General features: G+C 40.4%; 1 protein-coding gene across 3 annotated transcripts in view; it reads right to left on the reverse strand.

The window, feature by feature from the left end:
* Nucleotides 1-25,269, reverse strand: part of col12a1a (collagen, type XII, alpha 1a) — a 49,689-nt gene that overhangs the window by 13,184 nt on the left and 11,236 nt on the right. For 2 of the 3 annotated variants that reach the window (XM_028999119.1, XM_028990987.1), the window contains exons 14-44: nucleotides 22,651-22,920; nucleotides 20,835-21,101; nucleotides 20,514-20,706; nucleotides 20,299-20,423; nucleotides 17,627-17,776; nucleotides 17,417-17,536; nucleotides 17,038-17,202; nucleotides 16,801-16,947; nucleotides 16,173-16,312; nucleotides 15,589-15,718; nucleotides 14,355-14,500; nucleotides 12,789-12,912; nucleotides 12,544-12,680; nucleotides 11,538-11,667; nucleotides 11,301-11,440; nucleotides 11,091-11,223; nucleotides 10,967-10,987; nucleotides 10,344-10,483; nucleotides 8,464-8,593; nucleotides 8,234-8,373; nucleotides 7,271-7,400; nucleotides 6,175-6,317; nucleotides 3,413-3,542; nucleotides 2,862-2,981; nucleotides 2,611-2,757; nucleotides 2,334-2,450; nucleotides 1,300-1,452; nucleotides 1,133-1,207; nucleotides 769-908; nucleotides 556-679; nucleotides 296-439 (exon numbers count right to left, since the gene is read on the reverse strand). In XM_028999119.1, coding sequence (XP_028854952.1) covers nucleotides 296-439; nucleotides 556-679; nucleotides 769-908; nucleotides 1,133-1,207; nucleotides 1,300-1,452; nucleotides 2,334-2,450; nucleotides 2,611-2,757; nucleotides 2,862-2,981; nucleotides 3,413-3,542; nucleotides 6,175-6,317; nucleotides 7,271-7,400; nucleotides 8,234-8,373; nucleotides 8,464-8,593; nucleotides 10,344-10,483; nucleotides 10,967-10,987; nucleotides 11,091-11,223; nucleotides 11,301-11,440; nucleotides 11,538-11,667; nucleotides 12,544-12,680; nucleotides 12,789-12,912; nucleotides 14,355-14,500; nucleotides 15,589-15,718; nucleotides 16,173-16,312; nucleotides 16,801-16,947; nucleotides 17,038-17,202; nucleotides 17,417-17,536; nucleotides 17,627-17,776; nucleotides 20,299-20,423; nucleotides 20,514-20,706; nucleotides 20,835-21,101; nucleotides 22,651-22,920 — 4,371 coding nt within the window. The remainder of the gene's footprint in view (nucleotides 1-295; nucleotides 440-555; nucleotides 680-768; nucleotides 909-1,132; nucleotides 1,208-1,299; nucleotides 1,453-2,333; nucleotides 2,451-2,610; nucleotides 2,758-2,861; nucleotides 2,982-3,412; nucleotides 3,543-6,174; nucleotides 6,318-7,270; nucleotides 7,401-8,233; nucleotides 8,374-8,463; nucleotides 8,594-10,343; nucleotides 10,484-10,966; nucleotides 10,988-11,090; nucleotides 11,224-11,300; nucleotides 11,441-11,537; nucleotides 11,668-12,543; nucleotides 12,681-12,788; nucleotides 12,913-14,354; nucleotides 14,501-15,588; nucleotides 15,719-16,172; nucleotides 16,313-16,800; nucleotides 16,948-17,037; nucleotides 17,203-17,416; nucleotides 17,537-17,626; nucleotides 17,777-20,298; nucleotides 20,424-20,513; nucleotides 20,707-20,834; nucleotides 21,102-22,650; nucleotides 22,921-25,269) is intronic. The other variant, XM_028956489.1, reaches the window with a different exon arrangement.

Consider the following 25,269-nt stretch of genomic DNA (forward strand, 5'->3'; position numbering starts at 1 on the left):
AGGGGGGACAAATGACTTTGCCAGTCTCACGATTTACAAGTTAGTTCCGTGCTGTGCTGCACACTGCCATCTGCACTTTATATACAGTTTACTTGACATTTATTTTATTCAATATAGTCTCCATTCAATTGCACTATTGTCTTGTTCTGTCTGGTTCTTCACCACCGTTTTGACAATAAAAACGTCTAACTTCCAAACTTCTCATAAAAATAAAAGCAGATGAATGCCTGCCACATGTTCTCCAGAGAGTGGTTTGCTACATTTTCAAACCAGTTACAGTTTCTAGAGTCCTCACCAGAATGCTGCAGTTTCAACGCGCTCTTCTTTACATCGTCTTGAGAACGTCCATCAGTGACAACCACCAGAACCTTAGGAACGTTCCTCCTCATGCCACTGTCTGAGGTGAACACCTTCTCTCCTACGTACTTCAGAGCATGACCTAAACACATATGCAGATGCACTAGTCAACAGAGGCATTTTCTTTTAGAGTAACACATGACCTTGAATAAGACACAAAAAACTCTTGAAAACTCTTTCTAACACATTGAAACCAACCTGTCTTAGTGTTTCCTCCTCTATAACGCACAAGCTGAAGAGCAGCTAAAGCATTTCCTTTGTCTTGGTATGTGTTTAGTTTGAACTCTGTCTTGGCATCATCGCTGTACTGAACAAATGACACCTGTTTGCAAAAAAGAAAAGAAACAATAAGTAAAAAGTAAAATAAGAATAGTTTCTCACCCAGCACTTTAGCAGTCACCAGCTGTGTACCTGCATGCCCTTGTTACTGACAACATCAAAAGCTCCAATCATGTTGAAAACAAACTGGAGGACTTTAACGAAGCTCTCATCACCAATACTCCAGGAGCCATCGATGAGGAACACCAGGTCGGCTTTAGCTCCTTTGCAAACTGTGTCAAAAAATGCATATGTGCTTGTCATCAGATAGGTGCTTATTATCATTTGTGCTTTAAAAACCATGTTCTATAGCAAATCAATAAAAAATAAGTGAGTGCATTATCATATAATGGCTGAATTATATTACTTGATTTAGCCTTTAGTTTGGATAAAGTCATGTGGTGAGCTTGATTTGTTAGTCAAAGCAGAAGCATTATTAATTCAAAGTAATTATTACCTTCCAAGGCCCCAGGGATGGTAGGGGGTGGAGGGGGAGTTGGGGGGAGAGTAGGGGTCTCTGTGGGCTTGACCACTGAAACAACAAATGGTGAAACCTCAGCACAGTGCTTCAGGCACATGGCCATGCAGAACTATGTAGTGATGCATTTGGTGGACATGTCTTACAGGTCCTTTCCTTCACACTGACTCCAGGTCCCTCAAGGTTGGGGGTCTGAGTATAAACGGTGGCATTGTACAAGGTGTCTGGCGATAGCCCATCGAAGCAGTACTGGCTCTCGGCTGCGGTGATGGTCGTTTCCTGAGCACCACGTTTTGTAGCTTTAACAGCAAAGAAGATCTGATTAGAATTAACTGGAAATCATAAATAATTGGATCTGCCCCCTTCAAAAAAAATAAATATATATATATATATATATATATATATAAAATTAAAAAAAAATTGTGAATGTAATGTATTAGCCCAGTATTTTTTTCCCTCAAAAACTTACCACAAAATACCACAAGATTGATTCAAATATAATATTTGGTAACAAGTTTTTTAAATAATTAGGGTAGGCAAATTTATCTAAAACAATTATTAGTAATTATCACATTATAGTAAGTATCACATGATTATCACATCTCTTCTGATTAATTCCAATAGTAATTATGTGGAATTATTAAATACATATTTGATCATATACATTCTGCATATTTGTTAACAGGGAAATCCAGGAAGTGTGTCTAAATTGCATTGTCTTATAGACACAAAACTGAAGGAATACAACCAGCTGTTGTGCCTGCATCTGTAATGACTACCATATACCCATTTAAATATTCCAGCAGGACTCTTTTTACAGCCTTGCAGAATTTGAGTACTAATAAGTAACATGTGAATCAGAATGCAGCTCAAAATAATGCATTGTTGTTAGACAAAATACCTCCTAAACCCCAGGGTGCATTACATCCTCTATTGCCCTTGCCATTCAAATCAAGGAGTACAGTAAAGAAATGTGAGTTTCTGGCAGTGCTTGTGACCCATGTGCACAGTATGGCAATAAAAATTAGGCATATACGCTTGGCTTCGCTTAATAATGGGGAAATTCAGACAGTGGCTCTAATTGCACAAAGTCATATAAAATGCATAAACGAGTCATGAAGATTGCTTCATTACACACCATTAGTAACTTGGAGGGGTAACAATGTTTTTTTCCACTTACGGTCGAAAGGATTGACCTTGAGTCTGTAGGAGGTAGCTGCTCTGTGTGGTGTCCATTTGATGCAGAAGGAATCGTATCCAACGTTGTAGGTCACCAGGTCAGTGATATTAAGGTACACTAGAGAATGAGAATAACAATGTAACATCTGGATTCAGCACAGTGTAGCACATGATTTGACAAACTCATTTATGATTATGGTAATTGTACATATTTATGCACATATTTATATATAATGCACATATAAAGAATCTGGTGATGCTACTGGTGTAGAACATACAGGTGGTCCCTTGTCCAGGCAGAGGTCCGCTCAGGCCAGAATCATACTTGGCAAAGACTGTCAGGTCATAGGTGGTGCCAGGTTGCAGGTTTTGCAGATGGTAAGTGGTCACATCTCCAACAAACACCTCCACTGGTTCATTAGTACCTGGAATTATTGTGTTATGTTATGATTGTGTATATTCTGCAGTTACCAAGAAATGAATATTTCATATATTTCAACACTTTATTCAGCTTTTCAATTATACTAACCCACTGGTTTGTAAACCAGTTTGTATCCCTCCACTTGTGCTGGTACAGGGTCCCAGGACACCTTGAAACGGGTGTACCACTCATCTGTGACACGCAGATTACGTGGCGACAGAAGACCCACTGACAAGAAACAAAGGAAGAATCAAGATATAAGATAAAAAATATTTGATTTGATTTGTTATACAGGCAAGAAATTTCAATTTGATGGAGCAAGAAAAATATGACATTAGCCTCTGAGCCATTTCAAGTTTACATGAATAAAATAAAACAAGAAAATTAATTCCAAAGACAGTCTGTCACATAACTACTCATATCCAGTTGGACTAATATTCAGTACATAACATTCTTCATTAATAAGAATGATGATCAGTATAAACCCATATGATCAGTAGTAACCCACGTATCAGCAAAATTCACCTCCTGCTGCACTGTAAGCAAATTAATATGAAATTACAGAATAGGACATATATATTTTAATCAGAAGTTTTAGAACTAAAAAGAGTTTACAATAAACTGAAGTTGTGTGTGAAAACACATGAATAGCGCCATACGTGTTTTGCCGTTTGATGACCCTGATGGCCCTTCTCCATCTGCATAGATGGGTACCACATCAACATTATAGGGGGTTTCTGGTGTGAGCTGTTGTAGCACAGTTGTGTAGGTGGTTCCTTGTACCAGAACCTGCAATGACAAGATTTTGATTTTAAAGAAAACTTTCGAGTATATTTGAACATGGGTGGGGTGGTAGTAGCCTAGTTGGTAATATGGTATATTTGTGAACCCCATTGTATGTTTGTAGGCCTTTGCGACCTATGCAAAGTATGACCTTTCACATAGTTACAGTCTGAACTTCATGTGAACTTTCAATGAGATCATACACACACACACACACACACACATACACATGTAGATGTTGAAGGCCAACCAAGGCTTGGCAGGTATGGGAAGAACCAAGATAAAGCTAGCAGGGCCCAGTAAGGCCAAATAAATGATGGGAGGTTCGGAATGCCCCTGAAGAAGGCCCAACTGTCACAGCTGAGTGCACAATGCCTGATTGTGGACTGTTCATAACCATTGGCAACTTTCACTGAATACACACACTCAAACTTGCGCTATGGGTCTGACTTCATGTATGTGTGAAGGAGCACAAATAAATAAATTGTTGGGGACACATAATGAGCACTATACATATATGCATGTTGTATTTTGAGCACTATTATTTTTTACACTGAAGTTATTGAAATGTATTATGAATTGATCATTGTTGCATGCCAAAGCACACACATGCACACAGAAGACACAAGGCCTGTCCTTGAGGCACTCAGAGTGGTGCCTCCCTTTCATCCCATGGATCCTGGGAATGAACATAAATCTTAATAACATGCACCCAACACATTTTAATTAACTGTACATGCAGAAAAACATAGAGAACACAAACACTCACACACACATTTAGGACAGGAAGAAAGGTTAAGAATAAGATCCATTTAACACACTCTTTTGTGTCTTGATATTTTGATGATGTATGACCAACGATAAGAACAATGTATAACAATGAAAGCCCAGATGTGCTGCGGGGTGGTTCTGTGGACTGACAGGCTGTTGTCCTGTTGCATATTGCAATAAAAATTATTTACTATAGTTATGCATAAATTTATTGTTCGCACCAAATCCTCCACGACAGTAACAAACTTGCCCATGAACCAGAAGACCACAAAGTCACAGGTTCAAACCCCACTTATTACCATTGTGTCCCTGAGCAAGACACTTAACTCTGAGTTGCTCCAGATGTACTGTCCTGTAACTACTGATAGTTGCTCTGGAAAAGGGCTATTGAGAAATACATGTAATGCAGTGTAATATAATGTAAATGTAACATGGATCTACTAAACTATCATTTCACTAAATAGAAATGGACTCGAAAATATTTGAATGTATGAATTACCCCCCTACCCCCTTTAACTGGACATATGCTGGCCCACCAGGCAAATTCCAATTTGCTAGGTTCAGGGGGCAACAACCCATGGTATGTACTAAGCAGCATAGTAGGAAATTGTACCTAGCTCCAGGAGATTTTCCAGAATGCCAATAAATCACACCTGACAGTAAAAGTTAATAATCTCTGCTTCTCAGCTACACCAATCAATCAGAACGCTTGTTCACGGCTGTCCCATGGTGAGTGAAAACACTCTCCTCTAATTTACTTGTGGCCTGTACATCATAATAATTGTTCTCTTTGTAATCTAAGTTGAAGCTCGTAACATGGCAAGCTTTTCATGGGTACCCTGACAAATTTAAATTTCCACTTCCACTTCACCTTAAACAGCAGCCTGCACTAACCAACTGTATAATGCTTTTTTCCCATTTCAGTTTTTATTTATAGTGTGTATCAAATTTACTATATATTGTTGAATTCCTATCATATGCTGCAACACAATTTTCCATTGAAGGTATTCATGTCCTAACGTGTTGTACAGTACGAGATTTAAAAAAAAAAAAAAAAAAAGCTGCACAGCTGCTTGTGTCATCTCTCAGGGATAAATCTATCCAGCCTAATAGCGTACCCTCACTCAACAACCAGCCATTAAAAAGTGCCAGGCAACAGAAATATGCCTCAGAAGTGAAATTTTTTAACAAATGGGGTGAACTAAAGATGACGTAATCCTGCAGGGACCTGGTTTTCTGAGAGGTCGCAGACCCCTCCCCCGGCGACTGGAGGTGGTAGGGGTCAGACTATTCTGCCTTGTCAGTCAGTGTCCTCCTCTCCATCTCACAGGTTGAAAATAAATAAATTAAACAAGTTGTCTGTCTTCAGATTGAACTGAAGGTGGCATACAGGCATGCAATGCGTACGCAGAGCCTGATCAGGATGGTGTTTCACGACATTGGCGAACCATGTGGAAAGCTGAACAAACAGCTGGAAAGGCTCAGAAAAGATATTTCCCTGCTCACGTACAAGTGCCACAGATCTGGTTTAGAGAGTATTGAGGCTTACAAACTCATTTATCTACGAAACATTTACATTTCATTAATGAAAACATTTGCACTACAATACAACAGAACTGAACTGACTGAAAATATGAATGTTTCTGGGAGAATTGAATAAATGAACAATATCAATTTGGTTCAAACTGCCCCTGAAAACATACCAGAAGCCTACAACAGAAACAAAAAATAAAAAAGCAGACTGTTGTGCTTTTCAGGGCCTGTCTCGTAAAATCCATGACATTTGACCCCATCAGACTCCTTCATAATAGCCTCTCTGAGTTTAGAGGCGCTCACCAGGTGGGGGGGTGCTGAGGGGTTTACTTACAGACTTGGAGGGTTGGGTTCCAGTAAGGGGTGCGTAGGCAACCCTGTACTGCTGCACATCACCAGCTGCGGGATCCCAGCGCACATTCAGGGTGTTCGTGGTGGGGTTGTAAACCTGGATGTTTTTGACGCCAGAACGTGCCACTGATAGCAGAGAGTGGGTGTGTGGACAGAAAAACATTTCATGTGGCGTTAATGAGAAATGAGGGTTTATATATCAGAGTGTTTAGAAATGCAGCATTGGCGCGTGCCTATTTAAACCGAGTGATTTTATTTTAATTGAAAACATATGCTAAAAGCGTGCAAAGTTTTCAAGCACACCACACATCTAGGCACAGCACTGCTAATCACGGCACACAAAAGCCTGTTAATTCACTGTTAATTAAAAAAAAAAAAAATCACATAATGGAAACACAGACTTATAATTCATATTCTCCAAATATCTCCAAAATTCAACTCAAAAATAGAAACATATCTCTATCCTCTTCAGATTATAACCAGTTATATAGAGTACACTATTGGTTTTGCGGTTTTAGAAAGCACAGAGATCTGGACATTCTTCTGGTGGAACAAAGATGAAAAGAAAAGGCCTTTCTTGCACTTTTGTTGTTAAATGAGTTAAGCACTTTAAATGATCTCTTTTATGTCCCCCCTACCGCCCCCAAAAAAGGCAAGCTGATTAGTGATGGCTGCTCAACATCTCTTTAGGCAGCACAACCAACATTGCACTCCATAAACGGTTCTCATTACTTCCAGACTTTTTTATGGGGTTGCTAACACATAGTCACACCGTCCGGGACCATCAACCCACTGGAGGTGGTACATTCCATATACTGGGGTTGCATTAAACAACCTCAGTATATGGAATATACTGACCCCCCCAACCCCTGACTGCAGACTGTAGTAAGATGCACATAGCAATTCAATAACAACACTGTGGGTGAAATTAATCTGTTCTTTTATCTTCTGATATTTCTATCTGCCTTCATTTTTTCCCAGATTGAGGTTGGTGGACAAGTGACAATAAAAGTTTTGGACAACCTCATCTCTCAGACAGAGTACGATGTTGCAGTTTTAGTTTCGTCTACGTGACTTACAGGTCTTGCCGTTTTCAGACATGCGCCTGCCCTCTCCTGCTGGGTACACAGGAACCACGCTGACGGTGTAAACCGTGTCTTGGTCAAGATTTTTAAGAATGGAGCTGGTTGTGCTTCCAGAGACTTGAACCTTTTGGAAAACCACAGAAAACATGCAAACCATGAAACAGAAACTAAAAAAATTACCTAAATTTCCTAAATATCATTCTGCACTGATTACAGTTGTGACATCACATGGATGACATTACAGAAGAACAGCTGGATAAGGGATGAATGCTTTAACACCCTAAGACAAATCTAAAGACTTACAGCCATGAAATCTGTAATATACAAGTACACTTGAGGTTGTGCTATATCATCCAGTACCGGCACTGGTGTGCTGATCTACTGATCCCGGCCTTTGCTAGCTCAACAGATAGCTCAACAGTGCATGTGCTTTGAGCATCTTACCTGACTTTTATTCTACCGTTCTTTACTCTATATATACTCTAGAATTATTATGCTATTGTTAGCTTAATTCACTCAACTGTGCAGCATCCAATAAATGTCATCCTGGGGCTTAAACACATGTTTAAAAACACATATAAAGCTCAATAGTGTATCCACCTTTGGGACAAAAGGACAGACATAAAGCAAGAAGAAACAGGCAACACAAAAACTGCAATGCGATGTGTTTAGGCCTATATTCATCCAGATGGAACGGATATAATAGCAAACAGAACCTATGTTTTTCATTTACACATTGTTTTTCTATTTCTTTTACCCCATGTGAAATTGCTTATTACATATTTACATATGGTATTTTTCAGAGCCTGTACTTTTTCCTTTTAACTTAAGTAAATACATTTAGGGAAGAATGCGTGTTCTTTTGCCCTTCTCTGAACATTGTATAGAAATCCCTTTAACAACACAGTGCAGTTTAAGGAGCTTTTGCCATGAATGGAGCTGAATTACAATTCATACCATTTCCTCAGAACCCCCTGCGGCAGGCACATAGTAGATCTTGTACTGCCGTACGATGCCATCAGCTGGCTGCCACTGGACATTCAGAGTGCTGGTGGTGGGGTCAGTGACCTGAAGGTCTCTCACGCCACCCAAGGGCTCTGAGCAACCAGGTCAAGAAAAGCCCTTAGTTAGAACTCTTCTATAAAATAAGCTTTTTATTTGCAAAATTTTTTTTTCAGGGCACTCACTTGTTTTCCCTGATCCAGATAAATCATGGGATTTTCCCGTAGCATAGACAGCTTCAACGGTGAGGCTGTAGGGTGTATCAGGAGTCAGCTTCTGCAGAGTTACTGTGTTCTTTTTCCCACCAACTTGAGTCTGGACAAAGGGGACATTAAAAGTGTCAGCGGGAACCCCAACCGCGGCGCAGCCACAGTGGTGCAGTAAAGGCAGAACCGCTGCGTTTGCTGTGCAGTAACACAAAACTCTCACATGCTGTACAGATAATGGACGAGGCCACAGCCCTTTATCATGTAAACACATCCTGATTCGCTCAAAGCCCAACATGTCTAGCACGTCCAACATCTGATAAGCATTGTGGTTAACAAAACAGCTCTGCATAAACACCAACAAAGCTGCGCTTCCCTTAGACCTTTTGGAAGGTGGGGTGAGGAATGCCCCTAATGTTCAAATACATAAACTCCAACAACATTATTTACAGGAAAAAATACATCAGCCGATGTATGTATATATTAACAAAGCAAAATTTCGAGAGATGAATGTTAAAACTTCTCAATCTGCTGCATTCAGAAAGAAGAAAGGACCAAGAAATATGACAAAAGAAACTTCAAATGAACTCAAAATGTTCTTTGCATGGGTGATAAAATGGGTGCATTACTGAAGAATGTGGACTTGGCTTTGTGTTGGTGACGCCTCTTTGAAAGCGCAAATCAATGAGAGGTATCTGACTACGCAGGCTGCCTGAGAAAGTTGTGTACGTGCACATTTGAGAAACCAACAAGAGTTGAAACATTTGGATGGACTGTCAGAAAGGCATGAATGTTGGATTTACAACTCTAACTCCAACTAAAGGGAAGGCAATGTTGGAAAGAAAAATTCCAAAAAGAGGGTCACCCTTACACACAGATGTCTGGCCTTGGAGAGGAGCTGCGCATGTGTGTTGGGTTTTCTACATAAGGGGGAGGGGCTGAGAAATAATTTCTTGCCAACCCTGTGGTACATCAGAGAGGAAACAAACTTGGGCGCCACAGCAGCAGCATTTTCTCTGGACCAACATGATGCCAAAGTTATGCTGGTCAAAAAAAAAAACACCTCTTCAGATGAAAGCAGAAATGTTTGTTTGTGTCCTAAAAACCTTTTACTAATTGAAGATAACAGGTCTCCCAGAACCCCGGTAAATGAGGAAAGGTCTGTAAGGGTCCAAAAAAACTTTCCAATAGCGTCTCAATGTTTAGCATATGCTTCTATCAAGGCAAATCACAGATAAGCATCATGACAAAATTGATTTCCTTTCATTAAGATGGGGGAATGTTCAACTTTGCCTCACACCACAGAAATCTTAAAACGTACAAATGCAAATGATTCCAATCTGAACCAGTCCAAATGTTCAGAGAGACTTTTCAGATGATTTTCAGACGAAAGTGCTGAATAATATGTTTCATTTAGTGTTTAAATTATTCTCTGGTCGACCTAACTGGTCTCAATCTTGGATCAATATGGCAAAAAAGAGCAAATTTGTCAGACTAATAATGTCTATCCCTCCAACGGAGACTAGAGAAAAAGCACTTCACTAAGACTGTTAAGTCGGGTTTCCGAGACAACAATCAAATCCAGTCCTGAATGTCAAATGGAAACTCTTCATACAAAATCACATTAGTCCAGAAGTATGGAGCTGGAACTCCAGGTTGGATGGCACAATCGCTCATAGAATCCCAAATATATGCTGTGATATAAAACATACATTGTCTAATGAATCCTTAGTAAAAACTTTCCTTCAGTGTAAATGCCGCTTGGCAGATAAGCACTAAGTGCATTCCTCAAATGTTTAAAGATTATCTCCAAACTATCTGGCCTATTTGTCTCTGTCAGGTACTGAATGATTACTTACCGACAGGACATTGCCCCCGGACACTGGCACATATGTGATCTTGTAGTTCTGAACCCTGCCGGGTGCATGGTTCCACGTCAAAGTCATTGAGGTTGTGGTTTCATTGGACACCACCAGCATTGTGGGTGGTCCAGAGGGAGCTGACCATGAAAGAAAGTACGATCAAGGATACATCCTGGGCCTTGGTCTGTACTCAGTGTACACTCACTACAACAACTGCAACATTCTCACAACATTTGACAATCAAATTTACTTTAGAATAGTTTTTTTTTTACTGTAGAAGTTAATTAAATAATTTAAATAATAATATCTGACTGTATTTAATTGCATCATTTTTCTTTATTCAATTCATATATTTCATTATAATTATACCTTTAACAACAGAAACTAAACTACATAAAATGGGAAAAAATACAGAAAGTACCAAACTGCTATTCTGGCTGAAAGAAATCTGAAAAATGTCCAAATTATATAGTTTATAGTCACACAGAACAGCTAATTCAGACCACAGAAGATTAGTCTCTCAGTCCTTCTTGCCTGATAAGTCTCCGTTGAACTAAAGCAATTCCACACTGAAGTAAAACTATTTTTATACACTTATACACTCATGATTAGACACTTACCATGAGTAGGAACAATGGACACTACGGAAAAAAATAAAGAAGGGACCCATCAGATGAGCTGTCCACTCAGGAATGTCAATAACACTGAATGAAACAAATCTTTTGAAATAGGAAATTTTCTCACGTGTGCGCTGGCTGCCCATAAGATCCTCGCTTTCAGACTCGTCAGGGTAGATGGCTGTTATTGAGACATCATACAACGTATCAGGCTCCAGATCCACCAGCACAGAGGTTATATCCTCAGCATTCAGGATCTCCTGATGAGAAGATGAGCAGATCTTTTACCACACATCCACTGAATGTAGAGAACATGCATTTTTGGTCAGAGTCTCACATATTTGTAGCTCTGTTCCCCCTGTTTTGTCCAACCAATTCGATACAGTGCTACATCAGGAGCACCATGTTCCCAGGAAGCCCTGAAGCTGGTCTGGGTCACTTCAGAGAACCTCAGGTTTTTGGGAGCAGGAACAACATCTTTAAAAAAAAAAAGCAACCAATTAAAAGACAGGCATAGCATAACACTAATGTTCAGTACAATTTTAGAATGAAATCAACTTTCAAATGTCCTCACCAGTGATGGCCTGGTTGACCATGGGGTTCCCAGTTCTGATGTCGTACACTGGGGTGACTGCAACATCGTACTCTGTCTGAGAGATGAGGTTGTCCAAAACTTTTATTGTCACTTGTCCACCAACCTCAATCTGGGAAAAAATGAAGGCAGATAGAAATATCAGAAGATAAAAGAACAGATTAATTTCACCCACAGTGTTGTTATTGAATTGCTATGTGCATCTTACTAAATATTAGATTCCTATCTATGTTAAAATCCCTCCTCTGGGATAAACCTGGACCAAACAGTGTTGTTTCAGACTTCAGAAGTCATAAATCCAGAGGCGTGGGATTCTCGGGAAAAAGAAGAACTTCCTGTTTTTACGGAGTTTACTGGAGCCCGCAAGCTGTTGGTCCAATGCTGCATCATTATCCATCAGGTAGAAGGAACCTTTGCCATTTTCTAGGAAGCCGCTCCCAAAATGGATCCTCTCGTGACTCACTATTATATGTGTGTATGTGTGCCTGTGTGTTTATTTCAGCTCCAGATCCAAAAGTTATGTCCGTTACCATTCAGTGATTTACGTCTCAGGTTTTGATGCAGGGTCTTAGCCAAGTCTGTCACTGCCAGAAACCTTCACTAACTGCAAAAATTCTCAAACCCAAAAAGGCATATCCAAACCGCAAAGGATTCTGGAGAGTGGCAGCGAGATTACTGCAATGTCTCTCAAAAAATCGGGGGCCTTCCGTTCCTCTCAGGTGAAGTCTGTTCTCTTCATCTTCTAAATGCAGCCCAACCCTTCCCTTCCTCCCCCTCTCCATGCAGCACAGCACCCCTAGAGAGTTCACTTCTAAGCTTCTCACCAGATGCTGCTCCTGTTCAGCCATCTACCACAACGTATGTGACTATTAGTTAAATAGACTTATATAAATCAGAGACTCTTTATTTTACTCTAATAGCCTCTGAGTTTACAGAGAATTTTGACAAATACCACAGTACTGAGTCTGCAGTACCAGTCAGGTCTTACCTCTTTGGCCTCGCCCTCCATGGGCTTGTAGGTGATTATGTACTTGCGGACAGCTCCTGGTGCTTCATCCCAGTTGAGCAGCATTGTGCTGTGGGTAATGTCTGTGATCCTGAGCTCACCAGAATCAGGCATGGGCACTAGAAAGATAAAAAGAGATCCAGAAAAGCAAAGATCCAGAGATTAGGACCTGTGGGTGGGACAGGCACCAGACTCTGCTGGAGGTCACATGACCTAGCACCACGTACGAGTTACACCCTGGTCTGACAGCGGGTCGCTGGCAGACTCATCATGTAGGGCATAGACGGCGACTGTGTAAGCCGTGTTGGGCAGTAGATTCCGGAGCTGGACATTGGTCTGAGATGTCCTCATCTGGGAGATACAGAAGGAAAGAGGTGGTCAGGTTACTATGTAACAGGCACACCAGACAATTAAAACTGCATGTAAATGGCTGATTCTGACCACCTATTTCCCTAGAGTTAATGAACTCTCAACATGTGTCAAGGGGACCTAATGTATTTTCTGGCTTTTTGCCATTGACACATTGTGATATGGTGATACACAACACAGCACACAGAAATGTGTCCTCTGCTATTAACCCACCACCCTTGGTGAGCATGAAAGACACCCGCGGAGCAGTTTGTGGGAACGGTGCTTTGTTCATTGGCACCTCAGTGGTAACTTGGCAGATTGGGATTCGAACCGGCAACCTTCTGATTACGGGGCCGCTTCCTTAACTGCTAGGTCACCACTGCCCCTCAAGCATCATGAGAAAAGTTTCAGAGAAAAGCCCAAGCCAGGCTATTGTCTTTATGTCTCCCATTTGTATTTGATCACCCTTATTTTTTGTCACCACATGAAATATTTAGTTTCTGCTCCATTACTGGTAATAAAATATCAAAGTAACCAACACTTGCTGCAAGCTTATGGCCTAAAGTATAGTTTATTCTTATTAACTTTGAGCCTCTCCAGGACTGTATATTTCCAATCCTTAGAAAATGTATTTCTGAAAAATTTTAGGAGAGCAAATAACACTCTCATAACCTCACATAGCGTTTAACATGACATGAATTTGCTTTTATAAAGGTCTTAGTGGTCCCCTAATACTGTATCTGAAGTCTCTTTCCGAAATTCAGTTGTGGTGCAGAATTACAGCCACTTTTAGCCAGTCACACAATGACATTTCCCCAGGTATGAGTAGCTTTAAATGCTAATGAGGAGGAGAGAAGCAGGAGGAGAGCGGGCTTTATTTAACACCATTCACCAACCACAATATTTGGAACAGACAGGAAGTCTGCGTTTTTCCAGAAGAAATCTAATTAAGCCACTGGTTCTTTTCACGTGACGGAACTAAAAATACATTTGTGCTCATTTTTATATCCAATCACAGCACAACTGCAATATACATTTGGAAGCCATGGAGATAATGTTTTGGGGGAGGGGTGGGAAATTTTCTGGGTGGAAAAAGCATAAGAAACTGGAGGTAACCTTTCCCCTTATGACAACATAAGGGGACAAATTCCAGATCTGACCCTCTCAGCTGTCACTCTTTGAATGGCAAAACAGAATGGCCAAAGCACTCTTTACAATTATCACCATCTCTAGCCACTGCAGGACCTTAGACAGGCTAGGGGAACTTGTATTAAATAATCTCACAAAGAGAAATTTTCATGATAGGGGACCTTTTAGAAACATTAGTATTTCCATTCTTTCTAAATAAAAGACCCAAAAGATCATTATACCAAAAATGTTAGAGATGAATTAGACATTCAACTTAGAACAAATTCAGACATGACACGGCAATTAAGGCGTACCTCTTCCTCCTTGGTAGGTTTGGTGGCATTAATGGCGCTGTACAGCAACATGTATGCTGTGGCACCAGGTACTTCGTCCCATTTCACCCTCATGGTGGTGGAGCGTTCATCATAGATGTTCATTCTTTGAACTCCACTAAGAGGCACTGCAGAGGGAACAAGCTTTTTCTCTTCTGCTCTTTCTCGCTCAAATTACTGGGTGGAAAAGCCCCACGGAGAAGCACAGCCACTGGGCCCAAATGCATTCAGGGTCAGACAGGAAGTGATGATGATGATGATGGTAAACATGAAGATGAACAGATGGACATTGTCATGCCGCAATGGCAAACATCACTGTGCGCAACATGATGGATGGCATGAAAGGCAGTGAGGATGTTTTGGTGACCAGCCTTAGAGATGGACAATGTACAACACAACAATGTAGGGCAGTAGGTTGACTGCAATAACACCACCATGCGCTGCATCAATGTTCCAAACATTCACACTGAACAGAGATCTTAATCAAATATCCATGTGACCATGCAGTGTCATGCAGAACACAAGCACATATACTTAATTCTCCAGCCATAATCCATAGCTGATGGATGTTGAATTAAGCAAAAAGACAAAAATGCCAACACTCACACACTCACACCATACTGACAGATAACAATGATTATTAATTTACAATTAACATATTTCATAGGGCTGGGCGCATGACTGACATTAATGTTATGCTAAGATTTAAGTATTTGTTATAGGACCTGATTCTAATGAATAAACTTTAAACTTTCAAGAGAAAGAATTCTCAGTCACAATTTCATGTTAACCAATGATCTATATGATATTATATATGATATTAGATTATATAGGTATAGAGCTTTAATGTAGAGACAATCAGCACATGATTGCAAATATGTGTGATTATCTTCATTACACTTATTTGTAATATGATTTGTCATAGTTTGTGGCTTTTTTTATTTACAGCTTTTTCTAAAAATATATGTAGAATGTATATTGATAGTCATCAGATTTATTTCTTTGCATCAGAGACTTAAAATAATGAACTGCCCAACCCTATGATAATAGGATTCCCTTAGGAGGAAATTCTGACTGAAGATGAATAGTTAACCGCAACACTTCTCTGAAACATGTTTCCAGTCAGAATGTCCTCCACAGAGAAGAAGCCAGACAGAACGTGTGGGAACTCTAACACCCACGCTAACAGGGAAAACCAGGAAGCCAGGATTCTTACAGGTGGTTTCGCTGCCTTGAAGCGGGTCACTGCTCTCCTCCCCGACAACTGAATAAACGTAGACGATGTACTCAGTCAGGGGCTCCAGACCCTCAAGAACCACAGTGGTCACTGAGCTATCCACGAACATCTGCAGAAGTAGGCAGATAGAAAAATTGCATTCCCTGTTGCAAGATGGCTTTGATGAGAAAGCTTTATCAATCATAAGATAAACTGCCTGTCTAAAACAGACAAAGAACCACAGAGACACTGATCCACTGATTAAAAGCAAACTTCAAATGTTTTTAATTTGTTTTTACAACGCTGCTGGAGCCTGTTAACATATTTCTACAGAAAACTTTTAAATAGGGAGGAATCTAAATTAAAAGACTTTGTTCTGAGCTTAGTTGCATATGTATGAGTCTCTGGCCAGGATTCTAATGGGCTGTATATTACAGTGACAGAGAAATACAATATTGCATTACATACACAGCACAGTTAGCATTTCCAAATATCTCCATATACAACAGAGACCATGAGGTAAAATTGTTTCATTGGCCTCTAAGTCATCTGAATGTTTTCTGCATTAGAAGGGCATTGCAAACCTGCTGCCGTTGCTCTCCAGCTGTGGTCATGTACTCCACGCGGTACTTTTCAACAGGGCCCTCAGGGGCTGTCCAGGAAGCACGGAAGGAGTAGTGGGTCACATCAGAAGTCATTAGGTCAGTGGGTGCCCCTGGCCCTCCTAATGAAAAAAAAAAGTGAAATGAGAGAAAGATACATGTGTTTCCAATAACATGCTTACTGCAAGTAGTACAATCTGAAATGAAAACAAAACTAATTTGGGTTAAACAAAGCAACATTTCTCATTAAAGAAATGTGATTGTTTATAGAGGGCAATGGTTTAAATTGGCTCCCTTGGGGTGGGCATGATTCAACAGGTGCCACAATGGGATCTGTTTCAAAGTATAACTCCCATTGTGTATCCTCTATGCCTCTGGTCATTGTGGTGGATACCACCCGAATGATATATGCTATATGTAAATTGTCTAATTTGTAACATACTGTTGTTACATGCAGAGTGTTATTTATTTCATTTGTATTTACTGATTAAACAATACAGCTCTGAATCCTTTTTTTTTTTTAAGTGACAAATGCATCCAATTTATTACAGCAAAATACACCAGATGTGGGTTTTGGATGAGGATGAGCTTTAAAAAAATTCTGGTTCACCTGAGCCCTTCACACTGTTGCAGAGGTTTGTCGTCAAATCATCAAGAATGTCCAGAAGGAAACTGAAGTCTTGCACATTATACATGTGAATTTCATCAGGGTCTGTAGCAATGGACCTCAACTCATTCTCATCTGCATTCTTAACGCCTACATTCAGTAAGAACAAATGTATTAGACATGTGTCCTCAAAAAGACATAGTAATATATAAAAACCTGCATTTTAAAAAGACTCCTCACCAATGGCATAAAGCTCAATGCCCTGATCACGGAGGCTCTGGGAACTCATAATAATGTCATCCTGGGACTTGCCATCAGTGACCAGCACACCAATTTTACGGGAAGTTGGACGCATCCCAACATTGGCCTTGAAGTTGTTCTGAAGAATGTAGTTCAGAGCCATTCCTGCGAACAAATATACTTGCACATGTAACCATAGCAACATGCAGAAACAGTAGTAAGTAACAATAAACACTGACCAGCAGTCTCAGAGGTGCAGAGGTTTGTTACCTTATGCATTACACTCCTTAAAAACACACATAGTGATTTATTCTGTGCTTCAGCTAAATGCTGTTCTGTGGAAAATTCGTCAGTCTCCATTTAAAATGATGAAGGGTACCTGTCAGTGTGTTTCCTCCTTTATAGGGCAGGTTAGCCACTGCGTCTAGAAGCTGATCCCGGGTTTTATGGGCATTCAGATGCCATTCGGTCTTTGGGTCACCACTGTACTGGGCCAAACCTAGAACCGTTGCACCACAAAGAAGCTTTCAGCCTCACACATAAACCTCAACATTGCAAGCTATACTTAAAACATTGGCAGAATTCTTACCAATCTGGACACGGTCTGGTCCGATGTCAAAAACCCCCACCATGCGAGAAATGAATGATCTGATGGTTTTGAAGTTTAGGCGGCCAATGCTCCAGGAACCATCCACTAGCAGGACAATGTCAGCCTGGGCATTGGTCTTGCACTTGACATCTGCACAGTCACAGATTAAAGTCAGAAACAAATAGAACAAATTGCTAAAACTGAAAGGTCAAAACACCACAACAGAGAGTTGACAAAATAAACTTGAAAGAGTAGGAAAGAAGGGGAAAGCATATATATATTTTGTTAACAAAGCACAGACACCACAGTTTAAAACACTTTATTGAACTCTCATCAGACATTGTCATAAGATATGTACAAATTGTGTTTTTATTTAATAACAATAAATTATGTATATGAATGCATAGACAGATTTGAAAGTATGTAGTTGTGACTTTATAGCACTCCTCGATTGAAAATTATTGTGCATGATTCCTTCCAGCACAAATTCCAACAGCAATTTTTTTTCCAGAAACCTGTAGAGATGAAAGCTTGAGAGGTCCACAAACCACTTTCCAGCACTTTATGAAAAACATTATTAACACAAAAAAAACTTAATATGAACTGATATCTGATAATCTATCTTTGTCTTATTGCCTTCTTTCCTGCTGAGGACAGAAAAAAATAATGCCAACAGATAAGTGTATGGACAGATACAAGGACAGATAAAACACCTTGAACACACATTGCTGAGAAGACATCAGCCTGACAGAAACCTGATGGAGCTACTATAAAGAACATTTTCTAAGGCTGTTTAAAGCTTGAGAGAGATTAACTAAGCCAGATGTTTGTCCTGAAGCATACAGTGAAATCTTCAATTTATTTTTTACATTCTTGACTGCAATTGAATTACAGTAGACACTAATAATATGTGACATAGTTCCAGTGTTTTCAGAAAACAAGATCATGCCAATCATAACCCTGTCTATTAGGGGGCAAGTTGTTGCTGAGTTGTCAATGAACCCACTAACCCATAACGGTCAAAAGGTTGAGTTATTGCGTCCCTGGGGCAAGACATTTAACCCAGGGGTCCTGAACCTGTAATTAGTCAACAGAAGCTGCAGTAAAGAAGTAATAAGGGATTAATAATCTTTCATTTATGATAACTTCTGATCTTGTTGGTATTCATTTGATTTAAACCGAGAAATCACAGATTATCAAACTTTTATTTAAACAAATGTATTTTTGTTTTTACATAAATACATTTGTATTAATTTTTCTCATGAAAATAAGTGGATCTTTAGGCAAATCAAAAGAGTGTTTGTTAAAATACATGTCAAGCCACGAGTGTGAATCTGGGCTCCCCACTGGTGTCGAGCCTGGCCTCTCAATCTGCTCCCAATTAGGGATGGAATTTCCACCCAAGTTCTGCGATCCCAAAGGAATCCTCAGTCGGACACATCACATTTTCCCTACTCACGCTCACTCCTGTGTGCTCACAATCTCTGCCCAATTTTGTCGATTTTGCATTTTCCTTTGACTCTGGATTCAAAAACACCCTGCCATATGGAATAACCATTAGGTATACTTGTTCGTGACACAATTTGCTTTGAGGAAAGGCATTCCGAGTTACTTGTCTTTTTTTGTGGCTAAAGGAATTATGAAGAGCTTTCCTCATTTAAAAGAGTTTTAACTCCATTTCAAAATGGCTAACAAGCCAAGTATTGCCCTAATAAAGACAAAACAGCTCAGGAAACATAAAAAATCCACCACACATTCATTGCCAAAGTGAGCTAGTCCAGGTCAGGGTCATAATGCCATGTAAAATAAGTGCCAGTGTCTAATGCTGCTTTCATACATGATTAATCTTACTAGTCCAAATTAAAGTGCAAATTAAAGTGCACTTGTCTATGAACACATAACATTATCAATTGTCTCTTGCATGTTGTAATAGTTTGCTGGATTAATTGTGTTGGGTGCACAATAAACGTAACCCAGGACGCCATTTTCTGCAGGTTTTTATGAACTCCAGTTCACATCAACTCTACACGAAATACAATTCCAATATAGGCTATTCTTGTCTGTGGTTCAGAAATGGTGCAGATGAGGACAGAACAGCTCCTTCACTCACTATTTCCAACAAGCTCTTAAAGACTCATCTTTTCAGATATCACCTGTAGTACCTCACACTGCCAGAACTATGTCTTCCAACATCCTCCACCTTATTGTTTAGGCTTTATCTTTATGTTGCTTTCTATAAAAGTGTAACGTCACAGAACTAGTCAAATTTCTGACACATGTTTGACTTTTATCCACCCCTCAACCACAAGAAAGGTTCTTATAACATGATGAAACGTGTAGGTTATCTATGCTTATCATTTTGTGAGACAAGGACTAGACTATTATAGTTCTGTTGTGTCACACTGTTGCCTCATTTCAGGGTTTTCTTGACCAAAGATAAGAATTTGATAAATTGGCTCTGTGTGTTGTGTTCAAATTGTGATGGGTTGGTCCAGGGGTTGTTCATGTGTTGCAAACAAAGATTCCAGGACAAACAGTGCCTCACAACCCTGACCTGGATAAGCAGATTCAGGACATGGATGCATAAAAGCATTAGACATCATTAAAGGTATAGTATACAGTAAACAAGCACCAAACAACCAAATTGCTCACAAGATTGCTCAGAATATTACCTTGGTCATCATATGCTGGTGGGTCAGTTGGGTCAACCTCTACAGTTTTCTCCAATCCAGCCAATGGCACACTTTCTCCTCCATCAAACTTACCAAAGACACTGACTGAATAAGTGGTATCAGCCCTGTCAGACAGGCCAGTATAAAAAGTAAGTAGCCTTATTGGTCAACGCTAATCCAACAAATAATAATTAAAAAAATTATAATAATCATACCTGAGTTCTTCTAGTACCACCGTATTGTCATAAGGTCCAACATGAACCTCCCCCAAGTCTATATCCTCTCCAAAAGGGTGGAAGGTCACTTTGTAACCCTTAACCTCCCCTGGAGCAGGATCCCATGTCACTCTGAAACTATTCCTTGTTGACTCAGAGGTGTGCAAGTTTCTGGGACCCTTGAATGGAGACACTGAGGATACAAAGAGTAGATATCATAATATTATACATACACATGATTGCATACATAATTGTATATTTATTGGTAGCTCCCCACCAAAGTGACCCCACTTCAATTAGCTTAATTTCAGGCCAACGTACATGTCGTTCCAACTCCTTGCCTTGCTTTTCCTTCCCCATTTCTGTAGAGAGGCAGAACTGCGATTTCATACGTGGTCAAATGCTGGAGGCGTTTCAGTACAACTGTTGTGGTGTTCCCTGCAGTTCTGGTGGTCTGCAGGCGTGCTCCAGCCTGCGGTTTGTACGTCACTCTGTAGTTGACAACATTTCCTGGTGCTGGCATCCATGTCACCCTCATGCTCCTCTCCGTCTCCTCAGAAACAGTCACAATCTTGGCTGCAGCAGCGGCTATGGATGTGAGGGAAGTGCAGCTATTAGTCACGGAAATAACATTCTATGCTTTATCAATGGGTCTTTCATTGTAGTCATGGGTCATATAGAATAGGCGGGGGAAGACCCAGTTGTCAAGTTGCTGCAAATAATAGGAAAATGTAAATCCCCCACATATCAATCAGGGAGCATCTGCCTAAATTTAATTCCATGCTGGATGTTAACAAGTCCCACAGAGTGTCATTATGTTAAAGTGGTGGGATTATAGGATACAAAGCTAAAGCACAGGGTTAGCAGTAGTAATTCTCACGTATCAACTGTCCCAAGGTGTTGCTGGTAAATCTAAAGGTCAATCCAAGATACACAGTCTGGATTTCTTTTCTTTTTTTACAGAAATGCTTGGAACCTTTCACTTCTATTAAATATTAAGACCCAAAAAACACAGAAAGGTTTTTGGAGAGCTGTTGGGTGCAAGGGACATAGTGGCTGTTTTAAACATATTGGCCTCTTGAGGTGCGTCTAAGTTGTTTTTCTGAACAAATTGCACTTGCCCTATGCCAAAGTCAATAAAGACAGAGGCAACATATTTTTCCATTAGCACATTTCTTCTCGCTAAAAACATAACATAAATTCCCAATTCACTGCTTGTTTCGGCACAATGTGCTTTTCTCATTTTAAAAAGAGCTGAACAATGTCTGTCTTCCCACACGACTCAAAACGTCAACACAAAGGCCAACTTCCCCCGATAACACGAAGCAGGTGTGATGAATTACATCACAGCTTCCGCACACTTGTCCACACACGTACACACACACACACGCACACGACCTGACAGAGAGCTGCCTGCTTGGTCCGTTCGGTGAAATGCAAAATGCTCCACCAATGGAAATGACTGCAGACTCACACTTGAGAAAGAAGCCTTAAAGTGTCGCCTTTTCACTTTTTCCACATAAAGCACAGCCCTCAGACGAATGGCAAAGACTTAAAGGCCCTTGTTTCCTGCATTCTTTATTCACCTTGTGATTAATTGGTTTAGGCTTCAGGGAAAGTCTTCTCCACAGATCCAAAAATAATTTTATAAATCAAAAATGTTCCATCCATTATGTAATAGTTAATGGCAGCTTGGAGTATAGTACATTTATTGTTTAGGTTAGACACTTTAGTGTTTTAATATAGAAAATGTAAATACGCTTTCAGACATTGGTAGATCTGACTTAGTGGGACTGTGTTTATGTTTTATTTGTAATGTGTAAATGTGTTTATTACATAAATGTGTTTAGGTTGTCAGGTCAACATACATTTTCCTGGAAGTTCCATAAATCCTAGAAATAAACTGCAATTGGACTTATCTGATGACTTAGACTCACACGAAAAACAGCACTCAGATTTGTACCAGGTGCTCTATACAAATTTTAAATGTCTATATATCCCCTTCTGAGGTCATAGTGATTTCACATCATATTTCTTCTCTTTTCTTCTCAGTGCTGAAGAAACTCGTTTCAAGTGAGAGGAGGAACTGAGGGTCTATGCATATGGCTGAAGAATTACAAGGGCCAAACGATCTTACCATCTGTGGTCTCCTCTCCCACCAGCGGCTCCCCCTCCCCGTGCCTGTAGGCTGCGTAGACGGAAACCTTGTAGAGGGTCTCTGGCGTAAGACCTTGCAGCACCGTGGTGGTCACGCCTCCGGGGACTGTCTTCTCGCCTGCCTCTTCGCTGAAAAGAGATTTCCAGGTGACTCGGTAGAGCTGCACGTTGCCTGGGGCAGCAGTCCAAGAGACGGCAAAGCTGGTGTCTGTGACATCCTTTGTGACCAGGTCTTTTGGGGAACCCAGTTCTAGATTGGAAAAGAGACACGTTTAGTGATTTATGTCACCATTCAAAAGGGACGAACCAAGCAACCAGCCTAAAATCTGCCAAAGTTTTCTACTTTGTCTCTATAGATACAGTCTTTCTGGAGAGCGTGGCAAGTCACCTCAATGGAGGCAGAGCGGCACTAAACCCTGGTCAGACAATGTCTCTTTGTGTTTGACCCTTGTCATCTTACTATGTCAACAAACAGCCAGGCCTAAGAGCTTCTGCAAAAGCCATCATTGTAGCCAGAGCTCACAATCTCTCAACACTTTTATTTTCCATTGAACACGAAACCCAATCCCCTGAATGCTATTTTCGAAAAAATTGCAGATGTGGCTCATTCGCCTCCCCCCTGTTCTCCCTCTAGAGGGGCCGGTGCAGGAAGAGCAATGGAGGATGTGAAATAATGGGAGACCGATTTGCGGCGGTGGTGATGACCACCATCCAGTAAATACTGGGCTGTGCTACGCCAGACAGCCTCTCTCAGCAACATGCTATCCAACCGCAGGGTTGCTACCTGTCTCCGTCACCCCTCCCAACCATCAGACACATTCTGGCTTTCTCATAGCGCTTCCACTGTAGAAATCAACCCTTTTCAAGCAATAATAACCGGAAAATCCAAGATGTATCAACAGCTACGGTTCTATCACAATACAGTTCTCCAGTCAATGCATAAATATCCACACACAAGCACATCTTCATGACAGAAGGTGGCAACAAACTTGCATAATTGTTGCACAAAAAATGCTTTTATCACCTATCCTGTAGTGACCATGTATTTCTGAAAATCCAGTATGGAAATAAGATTAACTTTTATGTTGCTGCCTAATGCAGATGTGGAAATCTGTGTTTATTCCAAAGAACACTATGTGGCAATTCCTCTCATTAGATCAGGGACTTAGAAACAGCTCAAGATTTAAAAAAGTTAGCTGAAAGCTTGCAGGCTTTCACAAACGTTACAATAATGTGCTATAGCAACAGCAGCTACCAAGTTGATTTGATCCAGGGTACACTTCCCTTGCCAAGGTCTGGGAACTGATTTTACAGACAATAGACCATTTATTACCACTACGCTGATGTAGACTCTACAGTGTAAAAAAATGCTTAAAAAATCCCCCTGAATGATTATTGCTCTGGGGCCTGTAAGTCTAAATACTATAAATAGTGCATTTTTGATGTCCCTCTGTCCAGCTGTAGACAGTTTCACCCCATTAGCGATGACCCTGTCAGTAGGGACTATTTCAAAAGAGGGAAAGTGAAATGCTTGTGAAACACTGCAGCACAGCACACGGTGCACACAACGAAATGTGTCCTCTGCTTTTAACCCATCACCTTGGTGATCAGTGTGCAGCCATGACAGGCACACTGGGGAGCAGTGTGTGGGGACGGTGCTTTGCTAAGTGGCACCTCAGTGGCACCTTGGCGGAAAACTTCTAATTACGGGGCCGCTTCCTTAACCGCTAGGCCACCACTGCCTTCACACTTCAGTCTTCTTATGTCTATAAACCCAACAGGACACTGGCAGGGACCTGGCAATTAATATTTTAAAAGAAATCCTTCAAGACAAGAACATCCAACCTCTTTCTTGTCCATATTCATGTGAAATTTGTTGTTAATCCAAAAATGTTAATATGAAGAGGAGGTGGACTCCCACAAATACGACGCTCAGGCGCATAAGGAACTATTTTCCCCCGCACCTTTGTTCAAATCTGCATTCAGAGGCTTGGACTTCTGAGAATTAATCCATCAAAACCCTGTCAGTGCCAGTCTGGGAGATATTTATGACTTCCTTTGCTTTGCTCATTCTGCTCTTGCTCCACCTGGCACATACTTGACTGTGTGTGCCCTCTTTTGCACATTCTCCGTACAGGCCCTAAAGATGGAAAATAATAAGCTCCATGCTCACTGTGCAAGAAGCTGCCAATGTTCCTGGAAACTTGTCCCAACCGCATCAATTCCAGCGAACGCTGCGCCACATTTTTTGTGAAATCTGGTTTTCGCACAGTGCTGACAAACGCTGCCAGTGTGTTTAATTAAAGTTCTGTAATACACAATGGTGAACGTCTTGCAATACATACTATGTACCAAACTGCAACGGCGGATTTCAATGAGCTTTTCTGGTTATTGAGGCATCATCAGCTACCACAATAATCTGTACATTTTCATTAACCTTTAACCCTATTTTACACAGTATATTTTGATCACCTTGCACTACTTTATAATTATATTATATATTATATAATTTTTATAATTAATTTTTTACAAACATTATTGTATATGTATGCCAGGTATTCAGTGTCATAAATCCTAGTTGTCAAGGCTTGATGGAACT

This window comes from Denticeps clupeoides, chromosome 1 (assembly GCF_900700375.1).
Source record: "Denticeps clupeoides chromosome 1, fDenClu1.1, whole genome shotgun sequence".
Classification (NCBI taxonomy): domain Eukaryota; kingdom Metazoa; phylum Chordata; class Actinopteri; order Clupeiformes; family Denticipitidae; genus Denticeps; species Denticeps clupeoides.